This window comes from Rhinopithecus roxellana, chromosome 2, assembly GCF_007565055.1.
Source record: "Rhinopithecus roxellana isolate Shanxi Qingling chromosome 2, ASM756505v1, whole genome shotgun sequence".
In the NCBI taxonomy this organism is placed as follows: Eukaryota; Metazoa; Chordata; class Mammalia; order Primates; family Cercopithecidae; genus Rhinopithecus; species Rhinopithecus roxellana.
In genome coordinates this window covers 91,683,888-91,700,286 of record NC_044550.1, presented here as the reverse complement: position 1 = coordinate 91,700,286, position 16,399 = coordinate 91,683,888, and the positions used below count along the sequence as shown (strand labels likewise).

The following is a 16,399-nucleotide window of genomic DNA, read 5'->3' as shown; positions in this document are numbered from 1 at the left end:
CTGCACTCCAGCCCCGGCGACGGAGCGAGACTCCGTCTCAAAAAAAAAAAAAAAAAAAAAAAAAAAAAAAAAAAAAAAAAAAAAATTCCATTGCTTTAAGCCTTAGCTATTCATTGTTTTATGCATTCTCTAAGTTTAAAAATGTATACATCTAATTCTCTCTCCACCTTAATACTTCTCCTTAATTTACAATTGCCATGAAACAATATTCTTCTTTCAATGTGTTTGTGAAAAATGTTTCATAGAGTAATTTATCACTGAATTGTTTCAGAATGACTATAACCTCATGGATCTATTAATTCAGGATCACGTAGTGATAAGTTCCTGTGTAAATGCACTGTATATGAGTTTTTAGTACCAAAAAAAACACTAATGTGTTTCATTTTAGAAGACAGATTTCTTGAGTGCCCTTGTTGGAAATGAGTCTTTTGGAATCATTTTTTCCCATGAAAAGGGATTAAATATGAATATAATATTTTTCAAATTCATGGTCACCATTAAGAGAGAGCAGCAGTGTACTTCCCAATATAACTCATTGATCAATAAAGTTTAGATAAGACCTGATATATTTAGAGTATAGAATCAAATCTCTCAGAAAATGGTGTTATGCTTGCTGCAAATAAAAACTCAATTTTGGTGTAATGTCAGATTACGTTAGGTTTCAGGTTTTGATGGTGAGTTGATGAGAATATATACAACAGACTTTTAGTTATTTTTCATCTTTTTTCCATCTTGTTATGTAGCTTTATTAGATACGATTATTTCCATATTTATCCCAGTTGTACACATGATTTCATCATGTCACCTAGAGTATGAACTTCAAGCAAATAGAGTTCTATTTCAGACTTATGGATTCAGGACTCAAATTGAAAAGGAATTTGGAAAAATGTTAAAAATACAGGCTCAAAAACAAGCTTTCCCAAGATCACCACCTTGGTTACTCTTCTGGTTTTCTACTATGGTTCCATCCTTATCTATCACTCTTTTATTCTTTGACACTTTTTCATTCAGTCACCTTCTTTGCTTGTTACAGATCTAGCTGCTGCTCTTCACATATGCCATGGTATTACTTATTATTTAATGGATCCTAAAATAAGTTTAAAGAAAACCGTGTGTTTTATTGTGCATATATCTTATATTGTGGAACCTGAAAGATCTATTACTGATTTGTTTTTGTTGTTGTTTTGTTTTGTTGAAACAAGGTCTCACTCTTTCGCCCATGTTGGTGTGCAGTGGTGCATTCATAGCTCACTGCAGTCTTGAGTTCCTGGGCTCAAGGGATCCTTCTACCTCAGCCTCGTGGGTAGCTGAAATCACAAGTGCACATCACTGAATCTGATTAATTAATTTCAATTTTTTGTAGAGATGGGGCCTCACAAGGTTGCCCAGGCTAGTCTCTAATTCCTGGGCTCAAGAGATTCTCCTGACTTAACCTCTGAAGCTGTAGGATTACAGCCATGAGCCATCTCAGCCAGCCTATACCCGGTTTTAATGCTAACTTAAATTATACTGAACTGTAGAACTGAACTCATTATACTTTATACAGGGAGTCTGATGTAAGTCTCCTCTAAAATGTCTGTTATCCAGGTTTGGAGTTTCCACAAGCCAAAATTATTTTACCTTTATAAACTACTGTTACCAGTCCGTTAGAAAAGATTTCTTGCATAGGAACAGGTTGTTTGTAATGTCCAGAATACTTATGTTTCAAGAAATTGAAACTGGGATTAAAAATTGGAAAGCTCAATGGTCCACATTTCTTTCTCTACTGTTGTTGACCTTTATCTCAAGCAAAGCAATCTTCAGGGTGTTCATCAGTTCCCTTGCTCTGTTTCTAGTCCAGTTATACTTCTGCAAACTTGGTCCTCAAAAACAGTCGTTTGAAATACCAGCCTCTTTACATGATGCAGACAATTCATTTCCCCGTGAAGCCCGGGAGTAACCTTTTGAATACAACCATCTTTCAGAAGCGGAATCAAAATGTTTCCCCACTTATTTATTTATTTTTTTTCCTCAGGGCGTCTCTTTTCAAACGTGGCTTAATTTACAGAGAGTTACAGAATGGTAGCAATGTGAGCTTTCGTCCCTTTGTGGTTACAATGATATCCTGCACAGAGCTTCCTGAAGAGAGGAATGTAAACTATTTCTAACTATTCCTTAGAAGATTATTCTGTAGATTTAAAAAGAAATGAATTTAAGAAATCAGTGCTTGACATCGTAGATGTAAAGAGGTCTTATAAAGCTTCCTTAATAATCACACTGTTTTATAATTCTCACTTTGTGTTTCTGATAAGCTTTAATATGTAAACTTAAAATTGGGGAGAACAACAGTGGAAAGCTCATAAATGTAATGGAGTTGTATAGCATTATTAAGTGGGCCAAGCAGCATATGAAGTCCTTTCAAGAGATTATCGCTAACAAGTAGCCAAGGTATTTGGATGAATGTGATCAGAATGATGTGTGTCTCAGACAATCCATCGACAACATTTTTATATGACGAATAAGGACTCACTTACACGCATGTAAAAGTGCCTTCCACACACTTTACAAATAAACGTGTTTAAGTTTATTTAGATTTTTCAATAGAAACTTCTTAAAGGTAAAATTGAAGATTTTGACAGAAAAAAATATTGATACAAATATATTTAAACATCAAAACCTTTTACTTGAGATTTACAAAATCACACAAATCTATCATATTAGATGTGTCTGAAAGAATACTTAGTCTTTTCATCTAAGATTTATTTTAACACAAAAAAAGTACTTATTTTTTCCAGGTAATTTTCATGGCAAATATAAAATAAAACAAAATATTTTATTATAAAATACAATATATTATTCCTCCATGTTTCCCTATGTCTAGTGCCAGCTAGATCAATTGCTACATTTAATCATTAAAAAAGGTAGTTAGCGATGGTATTTCTTAAATTATCAATATTAAATATTGTCTGTTGGTGTTCTTCTATGAAAGACAATAATTTTGCTTATACAATTCTAATAACTTTTTCTTCCTAATATATTGAAAATTATATAATTATTTTGCATACTCATGGGTTAGATTTACAATTTAATGATTAAATCTTTAGCTTTTATTTTTCTCAACATTTCTAAAAATTTTCATTTAACTATAAGTTTCTGAATACTGGCTTCATTTCTCATTGTTTACTTTTGATATTTCAACAATAGTTCTCACAATTTCAATTTAACAGTGAAGACATCCATTTCTTTAAATTTTTTTTCCATATTTTAAAAAAGTTACAAATATCAGTTTGGAGGTGGTGAGGGAAGGAAAGCATACTACGGGAAACTGTGTTTCAATTTTATTTTACTAAATGTTTCTATTGGTAAATATTAAAAATTAACTCTTCAGTATTTAAAAATACATTTACATTTCTCTGTGTACTATATAATTATTTTATATACCATGTTGTCTGCATGGAAATTAAGAAAGAACTATATAATAAGAATTACAATGAAAATAGCTTAAACTTCAAAATTATCATTCATATTTTAAGTATGTAAGCTGCCAACTTATTGCTCATTATAACTTGCTTTTTTCTATCTTAGTCATTTATTTTCAAAATGTTGTTGATCCAATTTTAGAGGACATATCATGGGTTGCTTGGCAAATTAATGGCATAGTCAATATTTCATCTAGAACTTGCCAAGCAAAAGCATAGTTGCGCCATGAGCTATGCTGTCCACCTATTTTTTTAATTTTAGAAAACAACAGAATTAAAGTAGCTGCTGTTTTCATGTAAACACATATTACATATATATGCATATATACATGTTAACAGAAAGGTGTACTAGAAGTTATGTTCTGGCTATATTTTAAAATAAATATTTCATAGTATGCCTCTACAGTCGTTTATAGATGAGATCTAAATTTGACCCATTTAATATTGACTTCCAAATTATTACTCATGCATGGAGGTTTGTTTACTTGTTTATCCGTATTTGGAATTTGCTTTGTGTCAAGCATTGTGATAGGCAGGGGAGAAAAAATAATAATATAACAGATACATAAATTTTAAGCACACTCAAGTGTAATGGTTGCTCTTATAGACAGATGTACACTGAGGGCACAAAAAGAGAAATAATACTACTGAATTTCTCCTAATTTAAATATTTTTCAAAAGATCAGGAAACTAGACTGTCTTAAAGATATAGAAGGGTAAAAGGGAGATGAAATTGGTATGTGGCTGCATATTGTATAATCCTATTATAAATCTCATTTGTATAGCTTTAAAGAAAATTTAACATAAAACACATTTCAAGGGTGCAACTACTGCTGGAATGGGGAATGGGATCTATTTGTTGGCTGTCTCTTTCTCTCTTTTTTTCTTTTTTGAGACAGTCTCACTCTGCTGCCCAGGCTGGATTTCATTGGCGTGTTCTTGACTCACTGCAACCTCCGCCTCCCGGGTTCAAGCCAGTCTCCTGCCTCAGCCTCCGCAGTAGCTGGGATTATAATCGCATGCCACCACGCCCAGCTAATTTTTGTATTTTTAGTAAAAACGAGGTTTCATCATGTTGACCAGGCTGGTCTTGAAGTCCTGACCTCAGGTGATTTGCCCACCTCTGTTTCCCAAAGTGCTGGGATTACAGGCATGAGCCACCACGCCCGGCCTGTTGGCTCTCTCCTAAGTGTTGTTGCTTCCATCCTGAAAAAGAAGCAATCAGCTCTATCCCATCTCTATTTTAAAGTGAAAAATTAATTCCTTATGATAGGAGCAAAGGAGAAAGATTACATGTTTAAAAATGTATATATCTAGTATCATTTACATTCAAAACTTAACTCTGTAATCTGTGATTTTCACTAAACAGTAGCTAATGTAATTTCACAAAAGATATCTAATAGCCGATAGCTCCCTTTTGAACTTACTTGAAAAATTAAAAGATAGGATTAAATAATAGCATACTGATTATATAATCTGTATATATTTCTAAGGATTTACACTGAACTAAATCACCGGGTCAGGTTTTGTGAATTCTCAATATTGTTTTCAAGTTGTTATTCTGAAGAATTTTCCTAAAATGGATAATGTGACCTGGAATCCTATTTAAATTTTCAGTAAAAAAAAGAGCCCAGATAAAATGTAATATTTTATAAATATGATAATAAATTTATAGTTATAAATGTAATGGACAAAGATAATGTGCTTTTTATTTCTATGTTTTCATCTCAAATGAAGGTAGGTACAGAGCCAAGGTCTTTAAGTAAATGATGCTTTTTAAAAAACAAATCTTTTGGCCAGGCGCAGTGGCTCATGCCTATAATCCCAGCACTTTGGGAAGCCGAGGCAGGCGGATCACGAGGTCAGGAGATCGATACCATCCTGACTAACACGGTGAAACCCCATCTCTACTAAAAATACAAAAATTTAGCCAGGTGTGGTGGCGGGCACCTGTAGTCCCAGCTACTCGGGAGGCTGAGGCAGAAGAATGGCGTGAACCTGGGAGGCAGAGCTTGCGGTGAGCCGAGATCGCGCCACTAGGAGCAAGACTCATCTCAAAAAAAAAAAAAAAAAAAAAAAAAATCATTTTTATGGGTTTCCTTTAAATGATAAAACATAGCAATAGTATACATGTATAACAACTCTTTGTCCAATATTACTTTACCACATAAGTGTATGAAATCAAATGCAAAGCTCCTTTAGTCATTATTATGTAGAACAAATTTATGTGTGAATAACAATAATGCTTAAAACTTAAACACATATAATTATCTCTGTAAAACATTTATAGTTTTTAAAGATAAAGTGATTTCATTTCAGAGTAATTTTTTCAGTCAATTGTAGTTTTGTAAACCCTATTAAGCCTTTGTTCCATGTAAGGCACTTCTGTACCAGACAATTTGGAAAGATGGAAGAAAGAAGCACCATCTGTATTGTGAGATTATGTGCCACAGGGAAAAACAAGTTTAATTCCTAAGTGATATACTGTACTGAATCAAATGTGGATAATCCAACAATCACAAACTCCACCTGATTTATCCTTTCATGTCAACATTTTTTAGTTAGTAGACAGAGTGAGATAATCACAGGGAAAGCCTACATATGCATATCTAGCATAGTAATTAATAAAACCTGTCTCATTCCTCAATTAAGTTTCCCAAAAATAGAAATTATACAACATGTGTTATCAGAACTCATGTGTCATTACTAAAAGGAGAGAGAAACATTTAAGGGGGAGAAAGGAGAACTTGTATTATATCGGATGTTCCATCTTCAAACTGTATGACATTTTTCCTTAAAAGTTTGTTTTTGATTATTTTATGAATTTGTAATGATAAGAAATAATGAAATTAATTCCACAATAATATTAGAAATTCAGAGAATCAGAGTAAATTAAATCCAACTAGAATTCATATAAAATGTCTTTTAAAAACTAGAATTTTTATTTCAACAGAATTCATGTCTCTATTTTCTGATCATATGAATAAAACAAATATAATGCAGATTTTGAAATAAAAAAAAAACCTATTAAATGAAAAATCCGGCAGAGAAAATGAATTTTACAATATAGGACTGAAGTTAAAAAACAAACAAAAATTACATTTTAATTCCTGCAGCCATGTTTTAAAAGCTGCATTAAGAAAGTATCCCAAACGCCCTCTTTTCAATGTTTAATAAAAAGGCTGGATATCTATTGTCAGAAAAATTGTACAGAAAGATGTATAATTTTGGCACTTAAAACAAATATTTTATTGATTTTTTCATGATAAGAATTTATTAATCAGCAGTTGGTGGTCAGTTAACTTCATGGATTACGTAGTAATTATTTTCTTTAGTTTTATTTTTTTTCCCTCACTAACCAACCTGCTAACTGTGCTGTGTACCACAAGTTAAAGAAAGAATATCACTGCTCCTATACAATTCAAATATTCATCATATCGAGGAAAGTTTAAACACATCTAATTCTTTAATTCCAACTTACCCATACTAGGTTTAAGTATGTTTGATCCATAAACCCTCATTGTTCATACAATTTGCAATTACCAATATCCATCCAGTCATTTTCTATTATTTTTGCTTTAATATTGTTTCAATTCCAACACCTTTTTATCAATCTCTATTTACTACTTTTTGGACCTAACTCTAGACCTTTTGTCTTGATATTTAATTTGCTTTCCCTACTATTCAAATATATGCCTTTCCCAACAGACATTAAGTGCCTGCCTGTCTTTTCTGTTCTCAGTGTCTAATGGCACCTGGACCTTCCCCCTAGCTAGGATTTCAGCTCCTTTACAATAACTATAAAAGCCAGAAAAGCAACCACCTAGTCCTACATTCACAAAGCATCTAGAATTTGGTTTTTATGTTCTGTAAGCATTTGAAATTTAACACCCTACAGTTGTGTCTTTTTAAACCAGCTTTTCTTTTCTAACTCAATATTTTTATAAACCACTATAACATTTTACATTTAAGCAGAGTTGAAATAATTCAAATAAATTGTTTTTTTTTCATAAAAAATAATTGACAAACTTCTGATTTAATCCTCTCGATTTTCAGGTAAAGAAATGAGAAAGATCAAGTGATTTGCTCAGTCACAGAACTGCCAAACTCCAGATAGAACAAAATTCTCCTTGCCCTATATGCAATAATCATGCCACATTTAAAGTAGCTCTCTAAATCTCTTGAACATGCACAGCAAACTTCCTTCCAAAACATTTGGTAAATGTTTTTAAAGTTTGCATCAAAAACATGTAGACTGTTACAGTTTTTGTCAAATGTAGCACATCGATAATTTTCTATATGAAAATAGGAGGTAACTTTTATTGATCACTTGACCTTTTCAAATATGATTTTATGTACTTCTCACAATAACTCCATGTGATAGCAAATATTATTATAACCAATTTACCAATGAGGTAACAAGCCTCAACAGGTCTACTTGCACAGGTAATATAAGTGCACCCTTGGACATTACACTGAGGTCTCTTTGGCCTCAAATCCTGTTATTTTTAACCTCTCTAATATGTTATCTGTAAAGAGAAAACAATGCTCAGCTTATGATAACATAGTGTTATAAGCTTTGTTTTATTGTATTGCTGAAAGACATAATATATTAAAAGAAAGAATAAACAATTCTGTAATGTAGCCTTTGGACCTCGATATCCTAAAGCAAAATCATGCTACATAGTAGTGTGTCCATGTAGCACAAAGTAGGTAAATACAGCCCCCAAGTTACCATGACTACCTATATTCTGACTAATATGAGAAAGACTGCTTATGATATTATAAATGACATCAGAAATTGAATGGGATAAATTTAACATATCTCATTTTAGAAAAAAATATATTGCTTTGGTTATAAGCAATTAAAAAATTGCTGAAAGTATTTTATTCTCAGTGCTTTAAAAAATGGCCAGATGAGGAGACTATTCAATGCTACCAAATCGTTCAATGCGTTTTTGTAACATTGATTTTTTCCAATATTGCAAAGCGATATTGAAAGGAATTTATATCTAGCATATTCACAAATAGTTCACCCTTGATCATGTGTGTATATAGACAAATATTTCTACATGACTATAAATATATCCTAGGAATCCAAACCTGAATATTCTAATTCAGTACAAAAGTAACTGTGTTGTATTTGTCTTGATTTATGACAAACTGAATAAGTCCTCATTCAGAATAATTATTTATATTCCTTGCATTTGACAAAATGAACATTTTTTCTCCAAGTATTTTATTATTCACTTTCAAAATTTACAGCAATAGACTCAGACTGTGACAGCTTCAGTTAAAAATATATACTTGAAAGAAAGACTGAAAGAGAGAAAGAGAGAGAGCTACAATAAAAAAGCACGAAATCAGTGCTTCCTAAACTCTGTGGGAGAAAAAAAATCACTGATTTTTGCTCATTCTGTTTTTCTCTTGTAAAAACCAGTGGATAGTTTTCACTACATGAAATCCTCCAGGCAAATTTGGCAATACTCAAACTGGTTTAAATACTATTAAATTAGATAGGTCTACTGATCACATACAGGGAAATTATGGCAATGTCAAATTGCTATAAAAGGTTCTCAATGGTTAATTTCAATATCTATGCAATCCTCAGCTTGGTAGCAAATTATATGTCAACTGGCAGCGGTTTACAGACCACATTTTGATTAGTACTACTCTAGAATTCAGTTTCTCAATGATTCTGCATGACATTGCATAGTGTTTAACATCGTGATTGAGTAACATACACCACTTCTTGCCTTTTTTTTTTTTTTTTTTTTTTGGCTATTATAAGTGACATTTAAACACGTATTTACTAAGCAAATATTGTACCTTCAGCATTATGTTTGGGAAATGTAGAAATACAGGAATAGCAAAGGCTAACATTTTAATTGGAAATATAATATATCATTCATTGCCAAATTATAAGTCACAAAATAAAAATTCTGTGGAAATTCAGACAAGAAGAAAATCAGTGAAACACCTCGAAGCTAGGAATGAATTATGTAGGTGTTAGAAATTTGGCTGCCAAATGTAGATTGAAAATAATTTGACAAAGTATTTTGGGGTGCTTTTCAATAGCTGTGGAAAATCATTGTTTTTCATGAAATATTAAGTAGAATGTTCTAGCTGATGGACAGGACATTTGTTGATGAACAATGGATATAAAAGTTATACATTTGTAATTAATTAAAATTCATACCAAATGTATTAATTATTTTTTTACAAAAGAGGGGGCACTAGGAAAGAGTAACTAAAAGAAACTCTGTAGAAAACAGAAAGGATTATGTTGACGGCTCTATTTCCTATGAGGCAATCTTATACATTATTTGTGGCAGGAAGGAACAGAGAGAGTGGTTAATTTACACACATCGGCAACCAAGAGAAAAATCCCAATTCAATTTTCAGTTACAAAAAGTGGGTAGGGACTCTCTGCCTGTCTTAGAAACCTGATTGGTAGAGAAGCATAAAGGTAAAACAATGCGAAACTATCATAACTACTAACTAGATCAGTGAGAGACCCAGGCCTGCAGTATTTCCAGAAGTTTTCAGACTTAAATGCCTTTATTTAATGATATATTAAGACACCAAACCCTTTCTCCCCTCCTTTGTCTCAACACCTGTTTTCTTTCAGTACTTGTCTAACAGTGTCTACATAACAAACATGGGTGGATCTCCAAGCCTCCCTAATTCGGAACCCAAGTTGGATATATACATGTTAGGCCACCTTATTTTTCACATTTGTATTTCTGCGTTCTTCATGATACCAGCGACAGTTTGTTTTTATTCACATAAATTACAGAATGCATTGGTAATCCAAATTATGCAGAAAACCAGATATTTACTGGGTTTTTTGTTTGTTTTGTTTTGCTTTTTTGAGGCGGAGTCTTACTCTGTCACCCAGGCTGGAGTGCAGTGCTGCGATCTCGGCTCACTGTAACCTCTGCCTCCTGGGTTCAAGCCATTCTCCTGCCTCAGCCTCCTGAGTGCCTGGGATTACTTAGGTGTGCACCACCATGCCCTGATAATTTTTGTATTTCCATTTTTAGTAGAGACGGGGTTTCACCATGTTGGCTAGGCTTGTCTTGAACTCCTGACCTGAAGTGATCCACCTGCCTTGGCCTTCCAAAGTGCTGGGATTACAGGCATGAGCTGCTGCACCCGGCCTCATCAGCATTTAATTAATGGCTCTTTCAGTGCTTTAGTTCCCCATCTTCCAAAGTCCATACATTTACTTTTTTTTTTTTTCTAAAAGACAAGACATTTGACATATAAACTATACTTATGTTCAATATATAAGTTTGGAATATTTGTATTGTGAATTTTATTTTGTTACGTTTCTATTCAATAGTCTCCTACTATATAGAACTACTCAGTTTTTTAAAACTTTTCTAATACAAATCACTTTCTTTGTGTTCAGGAATGCAAGTATTTCATCCTTTCTTTGGTTTATTTCTTTCATTAAGTTTTGGATCACCTTTAATACTTCCTTTAAGATAGTGTACTTTTTTGTTCTGTATTATCTCTCTGTTTGAAACCACCTGTTCAACAATTTTCCTAGAAGAAGACAGAGGAGGAAAGTCTGGTGAATGACAAGGCCATAGATTAGTGTCTGGGTATTACCTGACCATGATAGTAATTAGGCAATCAGAACGGATGAGTTTTCAGAGGAATTTAATGTAAAGGAAATAGAGCAGAAAACTAAAGTCTGAGCCTTGACTTTTCTGAAGCCACATCCAGGGAACTGAAGATAAAGTAGCCACCACAGGCAGAAAGAATTTAAATACTATGACAAAAATGATAACTAAGGTCAGAATGTATACTAAAATGGGATCAGCAGCTTTTTTTTTCTGCAAATGGCCAGATAGTAAGTAAATATCTTAGACTTTTCAGGACATATGTCTGTCATTATAACATGAAAGATGCCATAATATTTAAATGAATAGGTGTAGTTGGGTTATAATACATCTTCATTTCTGTAAATTTGAATCTCATATAATGTTTACTTGTCATGAAATTGTACTCCATTTTTTTTTATTTTTTTTCAACCATTAAAAGATAAAGAAAACATTCCTAGTTTCTGGATCATACCAAATTAGGCAGTGGGCCAAATTTGGCCTGCGGGACCATTATTTGAGAATCTCTGCCTTGCAAGAATGAAAGAACCTTTTATGACAAATCAAGTGTCTGAAACAGCTAAATGCAGCCGAAATTACAAGCAACTTGAAAGCAAGCATTCTCTCATATTCATGTTTTCATTTTCAAACATAGCTTTGCACAATATTCTTCACATAGTAAGCTCTCAATAAATGCTTTCCAATGAGAAATAAAGGATAATAAGTGGAAATTCTGAGGCTACTGGTGACTTTGAAAATATATCTTTTAAAATAGATGATGTCATGAAAGCCTGTTTGAAGCATGGTCAGTTTAGAGTGAAAGATTGGGAAATGGAAGAAAGGTTGTTCAAAAGTCTGAAGATAATTAGATGGATGATTGAAATGGAAATATTAATTCAATTGAAGTTGTTTTATGAAGTGTTTCTTAAATTTATGGGGCAATGTTAATGTCTGAATACTTGAATAGTTAAAATTATAAGAAAAATTGAGGGCAGGTCTTTCTGAAAGTAAGGAGTAGTGGACATATCTTTTAAGATTAGATAGAAGGATGAGAGGAGGTAGTCCTGACAACAACTTATTGAGGTGGAAGCAAGGAAAATAGACGTGTTTGTGAGAAATACTTGTCTTTAGGAATGATGCAGGATGACCTGAGAAGGAGAATATGAAGAGGAAGGAAGGAAAGATTGGAATTTAAAGATTTTAAGGCAAAGTATTTTTAATAGGTAATTAGTCTAATAAATGAAAATGGCAACATCCTAGTAGAAGACAAGTGTATATATGGTTCTGTTTGATTTACCTTGGCTTAGCAAATCAGATATTAGTAACATTATTTAAAATGCTAATTAAAATTTATACCATCAGTAGTGATATAACTTGTACTCTTTAATATTTTGGGAAAGTATAATACATGTGTAGGAAATATGTGGTTAAATATGGAAAAGATCCAAAAGAAATAAATTCTAAGTATACATTAGAATTGTCTTTTCCCGGACTCTCATCTCCATTAGTTTATACCTTATGACTTCTGTTCACTCTAAATGTTAGTATACATTTCTGTAAAAGTGATTTAACAATACTCTTTGATATAATCCCTGGCAGCTTTCCTCATCAGTATGTATTATCTTAATCTTATTTTTCATCTCTGGATTCTGTGTCTCCTTTTTGTCCCATTAACTCTCTAACTCATGTTTAAAAACATTCCTCTACTATTTTTCTTCCATAGAAATAAATATTAATATGAGAAAATAAGAGAGTGCTATTGTAAAGTGAGAAATAATATAATTAGAAATAATATCGTAAAGCAAAGCAAAGAAAATCCAGGATTACTGTCAGGAAACTTTTAATGGCTTTGTAAAAATGATTGTAAGTCTGGTCAAGGATGTCTTATTGGGACAGCATCCAAATAGAAAATAATTCCCAGCAGAGCAGTATATTTTACTGTTGAGTAGTTCTGGAGCAAACAAAGGGGTGGAAATCGTTCCTGGTTCAGCAGTTGTTTGGCTGACAGTTATGTGTCAGGTCGCTCACACTTTTCATTACTTTGGCAGGTTTTACACAATGGCGAAGAATTTGTAAACAATTTCCCTGTATTCAGACCCTTTCACCAACCTTAGTTCCCACTTTTTTCCCACTTCTTCATGCCTCTCAAGTACATATTTTATCTAGTGTTTGTTTCTCGCAAAATAGATTCTTGTCCTTGACATTAAGTATACTTCTGAAGAAAAGGTTGTCTTAGAAAACAGTGTGTCAGTAGGAATTGGTGAATGAAAGTATAATATTGCATTCTAAGCACGTAGTGAAGACAGACTTTTGCCTCCAGGTTTGGGTTACCTCCTTAAGAGTGCCAAGGACTTTACTCAGGTTGACCTCCCAAATAGTCACCTGTAATGGCCATGGTACACAGAATTAATTTCACAAATCCAGGACTACCTGAAACACCATACAATACGGGCTTCATTTTCAGTCTTTCCGCTTATGCCTTAGAAGCTTAGAACAATCTCTGCTGTTTAGAGGAGAACACTATTGTTTTATATTCCTAAACCACGCAATACTGAACCAGATCTTAAAAATTAATGGACACTCCAGAGCCTTCCTGAATTAGATCTGACATTTGGAGAACATAAACAGCAGGCCACACACTGGATGTCTCATTGCAAAGTGCTTTGGTATTTACATTAATTACCAAATTTTATGCAAAAAGGAAAACCACCTACAATGGTTATGCAGCCTGAGAAAGGTTACATTTTTTAGTTGTTCAATGTGGTTACTCAATGTCAAATATGGTATACTGCTATCAGTGTTATCTTTAAAAATAAATGCTTAGTGATACTGATAATGAGAGTGTGGTTGATTTTTGTCTTATGATTATTAAATACATATGCTGAATGGTATCTCTGCTGAAAAACAAATGTCTTTATATAGATTAGAAAAAATAGTCTTATTGTAAGTTAGCTTAGAGATAATAACTGGAGTATACAAATAAATGAAATTAGACATTAGTTGTTAATTATCAGACAAAAAAATCAAAAGGAATACTGGAATAATTGTTTATCATTATATTATTATTATACAAATAATTCTTTCTTACTGCACCGACCTTTTTTTTTTTTTTGAGACAGAGTCTCACTATGTCACCCAGGCTGGAGTGCAGTGGCGTGGTCTCAGCTCACTGCAAGCTCCGCCTCCCAGGTTCAGGCCATTCTCCTGCCTCAGCCTCCCTAGTAGCTGGGACTGCATGCACCCGCCACTATGCCTGGCTAATTTTTTTGTATTTTTAGGGGAGACAGGGTTTCACCATGTTAGCGAGGATGATCTCGACCTCCTGACCTCATGATCCTCCCACCTCACCCTAACAAAGTGCTGGGATTACAGGCGTGAGCCGCCACACCTGGCCTGCACATACGTTTTATGTACATTTTAACCAGTCTCTCTTATTTGTGGTTTTTCTAACTGTAATAGAACAGTGCATAAAAGAAAACCCGAAAACAATTCATACACTTTTACTTATGCTGTGACTCCCAGGATAAATCACAAGGGCTTGTGTATTTCTTCCACAATCATTTTTTGACAATATGAACGAAAAGAGGAAATAGAGGGGCTTTTTTGGCCTCATTTATGGTCATCTAATACAAAGTATGCAATCTTCAACCAGAAGGCAGTTCTAGGGTAAGGAAGCAGAATAAGAAGCTTTGGGAATATTGAAAGATTTTATAAAATTTGACCTTGATTGAAAAATAAAACAACCATTGAGAATAACTACCTTATTATAATTTATCTAAGCTTTGATTTACTAGAAATTAAAAGAATCCTGAAATCTTTTCCAGAAGATTATATGACTTAACAAAACTATGAATTTGCTATGAGGACAGCCACTAATGTTGTGAAAAACTCAGAATATACTTTAAGTGTGACATTTATTCTGTTAAAGAAACTTGAGACTGGGAAAATTTGGGGAAAGATGGACTTTTTAAAGTTGTTGAGTTATAACCAAGTAGGAAAAAAATGAAAGAACTGCATTTTACTAGAAAAATAAGTAATTAAGAACATAAAATGTACTTTAAAGGAATCTCATTTACATTGCTTTCCATACATATTTAATGAACTGAAATATGTTCTATTAATTAAACTTTATATATACATTTAACATTTGATGCTGAAAGTAGTAGAGAATGAAACATTAATTTTACCCATGATATTGTCAGGTATGTGTTATAATTTAAGATATAAATTTCATTTTATCTTTCCTAAATTACAGGATGAAGTCTGTCCCAAAGCTGAGGGAGATGAAGTTCAGAGGTGTGTGTGGGCATCAGCTGTTAATGTCAAAGACAAGTTCATTTATGTTGCACAGCCAACTTTGGACAGAGTCCTTATTGTTGATGTGCAGTCCCAAAAAGTTGTTCAGGTATGAATAATTACTACTTGTGGAAAAGTAAATCTCTAAAAAAAATTTATATTATTGCAGTAATCTTTTCCAGGTAACTTGATTGTCACTGATAATACGTTTCCTTACTTGGATAACTAGAACATTTATGCAATTTCTGCAAACTCTTCTCTCATTCTTTTCCTTAAGCCTAATGAATTCAGGAGATAATGTAAGATTTTGTTTTCAGAAATTAGATCCACGAACACTTCGTAATATTAACCTGCCTAGCTCCACACAAATCTCCCTCCCAGCTGCGTATTCTATCTAGAGCAAGGAAGGCACAGTCAGAGCAGGCAGAGGCCAATTAAGACATTCCTGCTTATCATTATAGAACTGGAATGGAGGCCTCCTTATTTTATTCTTAATAAAGACCAAGACATTCGTAGGCTTCACTAGATGACAGTAACCTAGTAGAATTTGCTAGGTAGTAGTAAAATAAATAATATGTAAGTATGTTAGAGATAGAGAAAGCAATCTGTAATAAACATTGCCATGGTCATGCTTTCACAATTCTCTGAATTCATACTTCAAGTTTGAGCCACTAACTGTTGCAGCCCACGCTCTTTACCTGAAATCAGTTGCAGAACAACCAAGGTGAAGTGCAGGGTTGATATCCAGTCAGTCTGGTCCCTTAATTATTTTCATCTTTTGCTTCTCAACTCGGAGAAAAGTAAGTTAACTAGTTTTATGAGATATGTGCAATCTGTTAAATGGGAATAATAAATATATGTATCTTGTGAAGTTATTTTAAGAATTACATGAATAATGCATGTAAAGCATTTATAGTAGACCCTGGCATGTTGAGGTGCCATATGCCTGCTTCCTATCAAAATTTCTCGGGAGACTAGACCCAAAACATTCCTTCATTTGCAGAGAAAGTTTTCAGTCAATATTGGTTTGAA

General features: G+C 33.2%; 1 protein-coding gene across 3 annotated transcripts in view; it reads left to right on the top strand.

Moving 5' to 3' along the window:
- Positions 1-16,399, top strand: part of FSTL5 (follistatin like 5) — an 838,888-nt gene that overhangs the window by 721,375 nt on the left and 101,114 nt on the right. For all 3 annotated transcript variants that reach the window (XM_030916851.1, XM_030916843.1, XM_030916838.1), the window contains one exon: positions 15,327-15,476. In XM_030916851.1, coding sequence (XP_030772711.1) covers positions 15,327-15,476 — 150 coding nt within the window. The remainder of the gene's footprint in view (positions 1-15,326; positions 15,477-16,399) is intronic.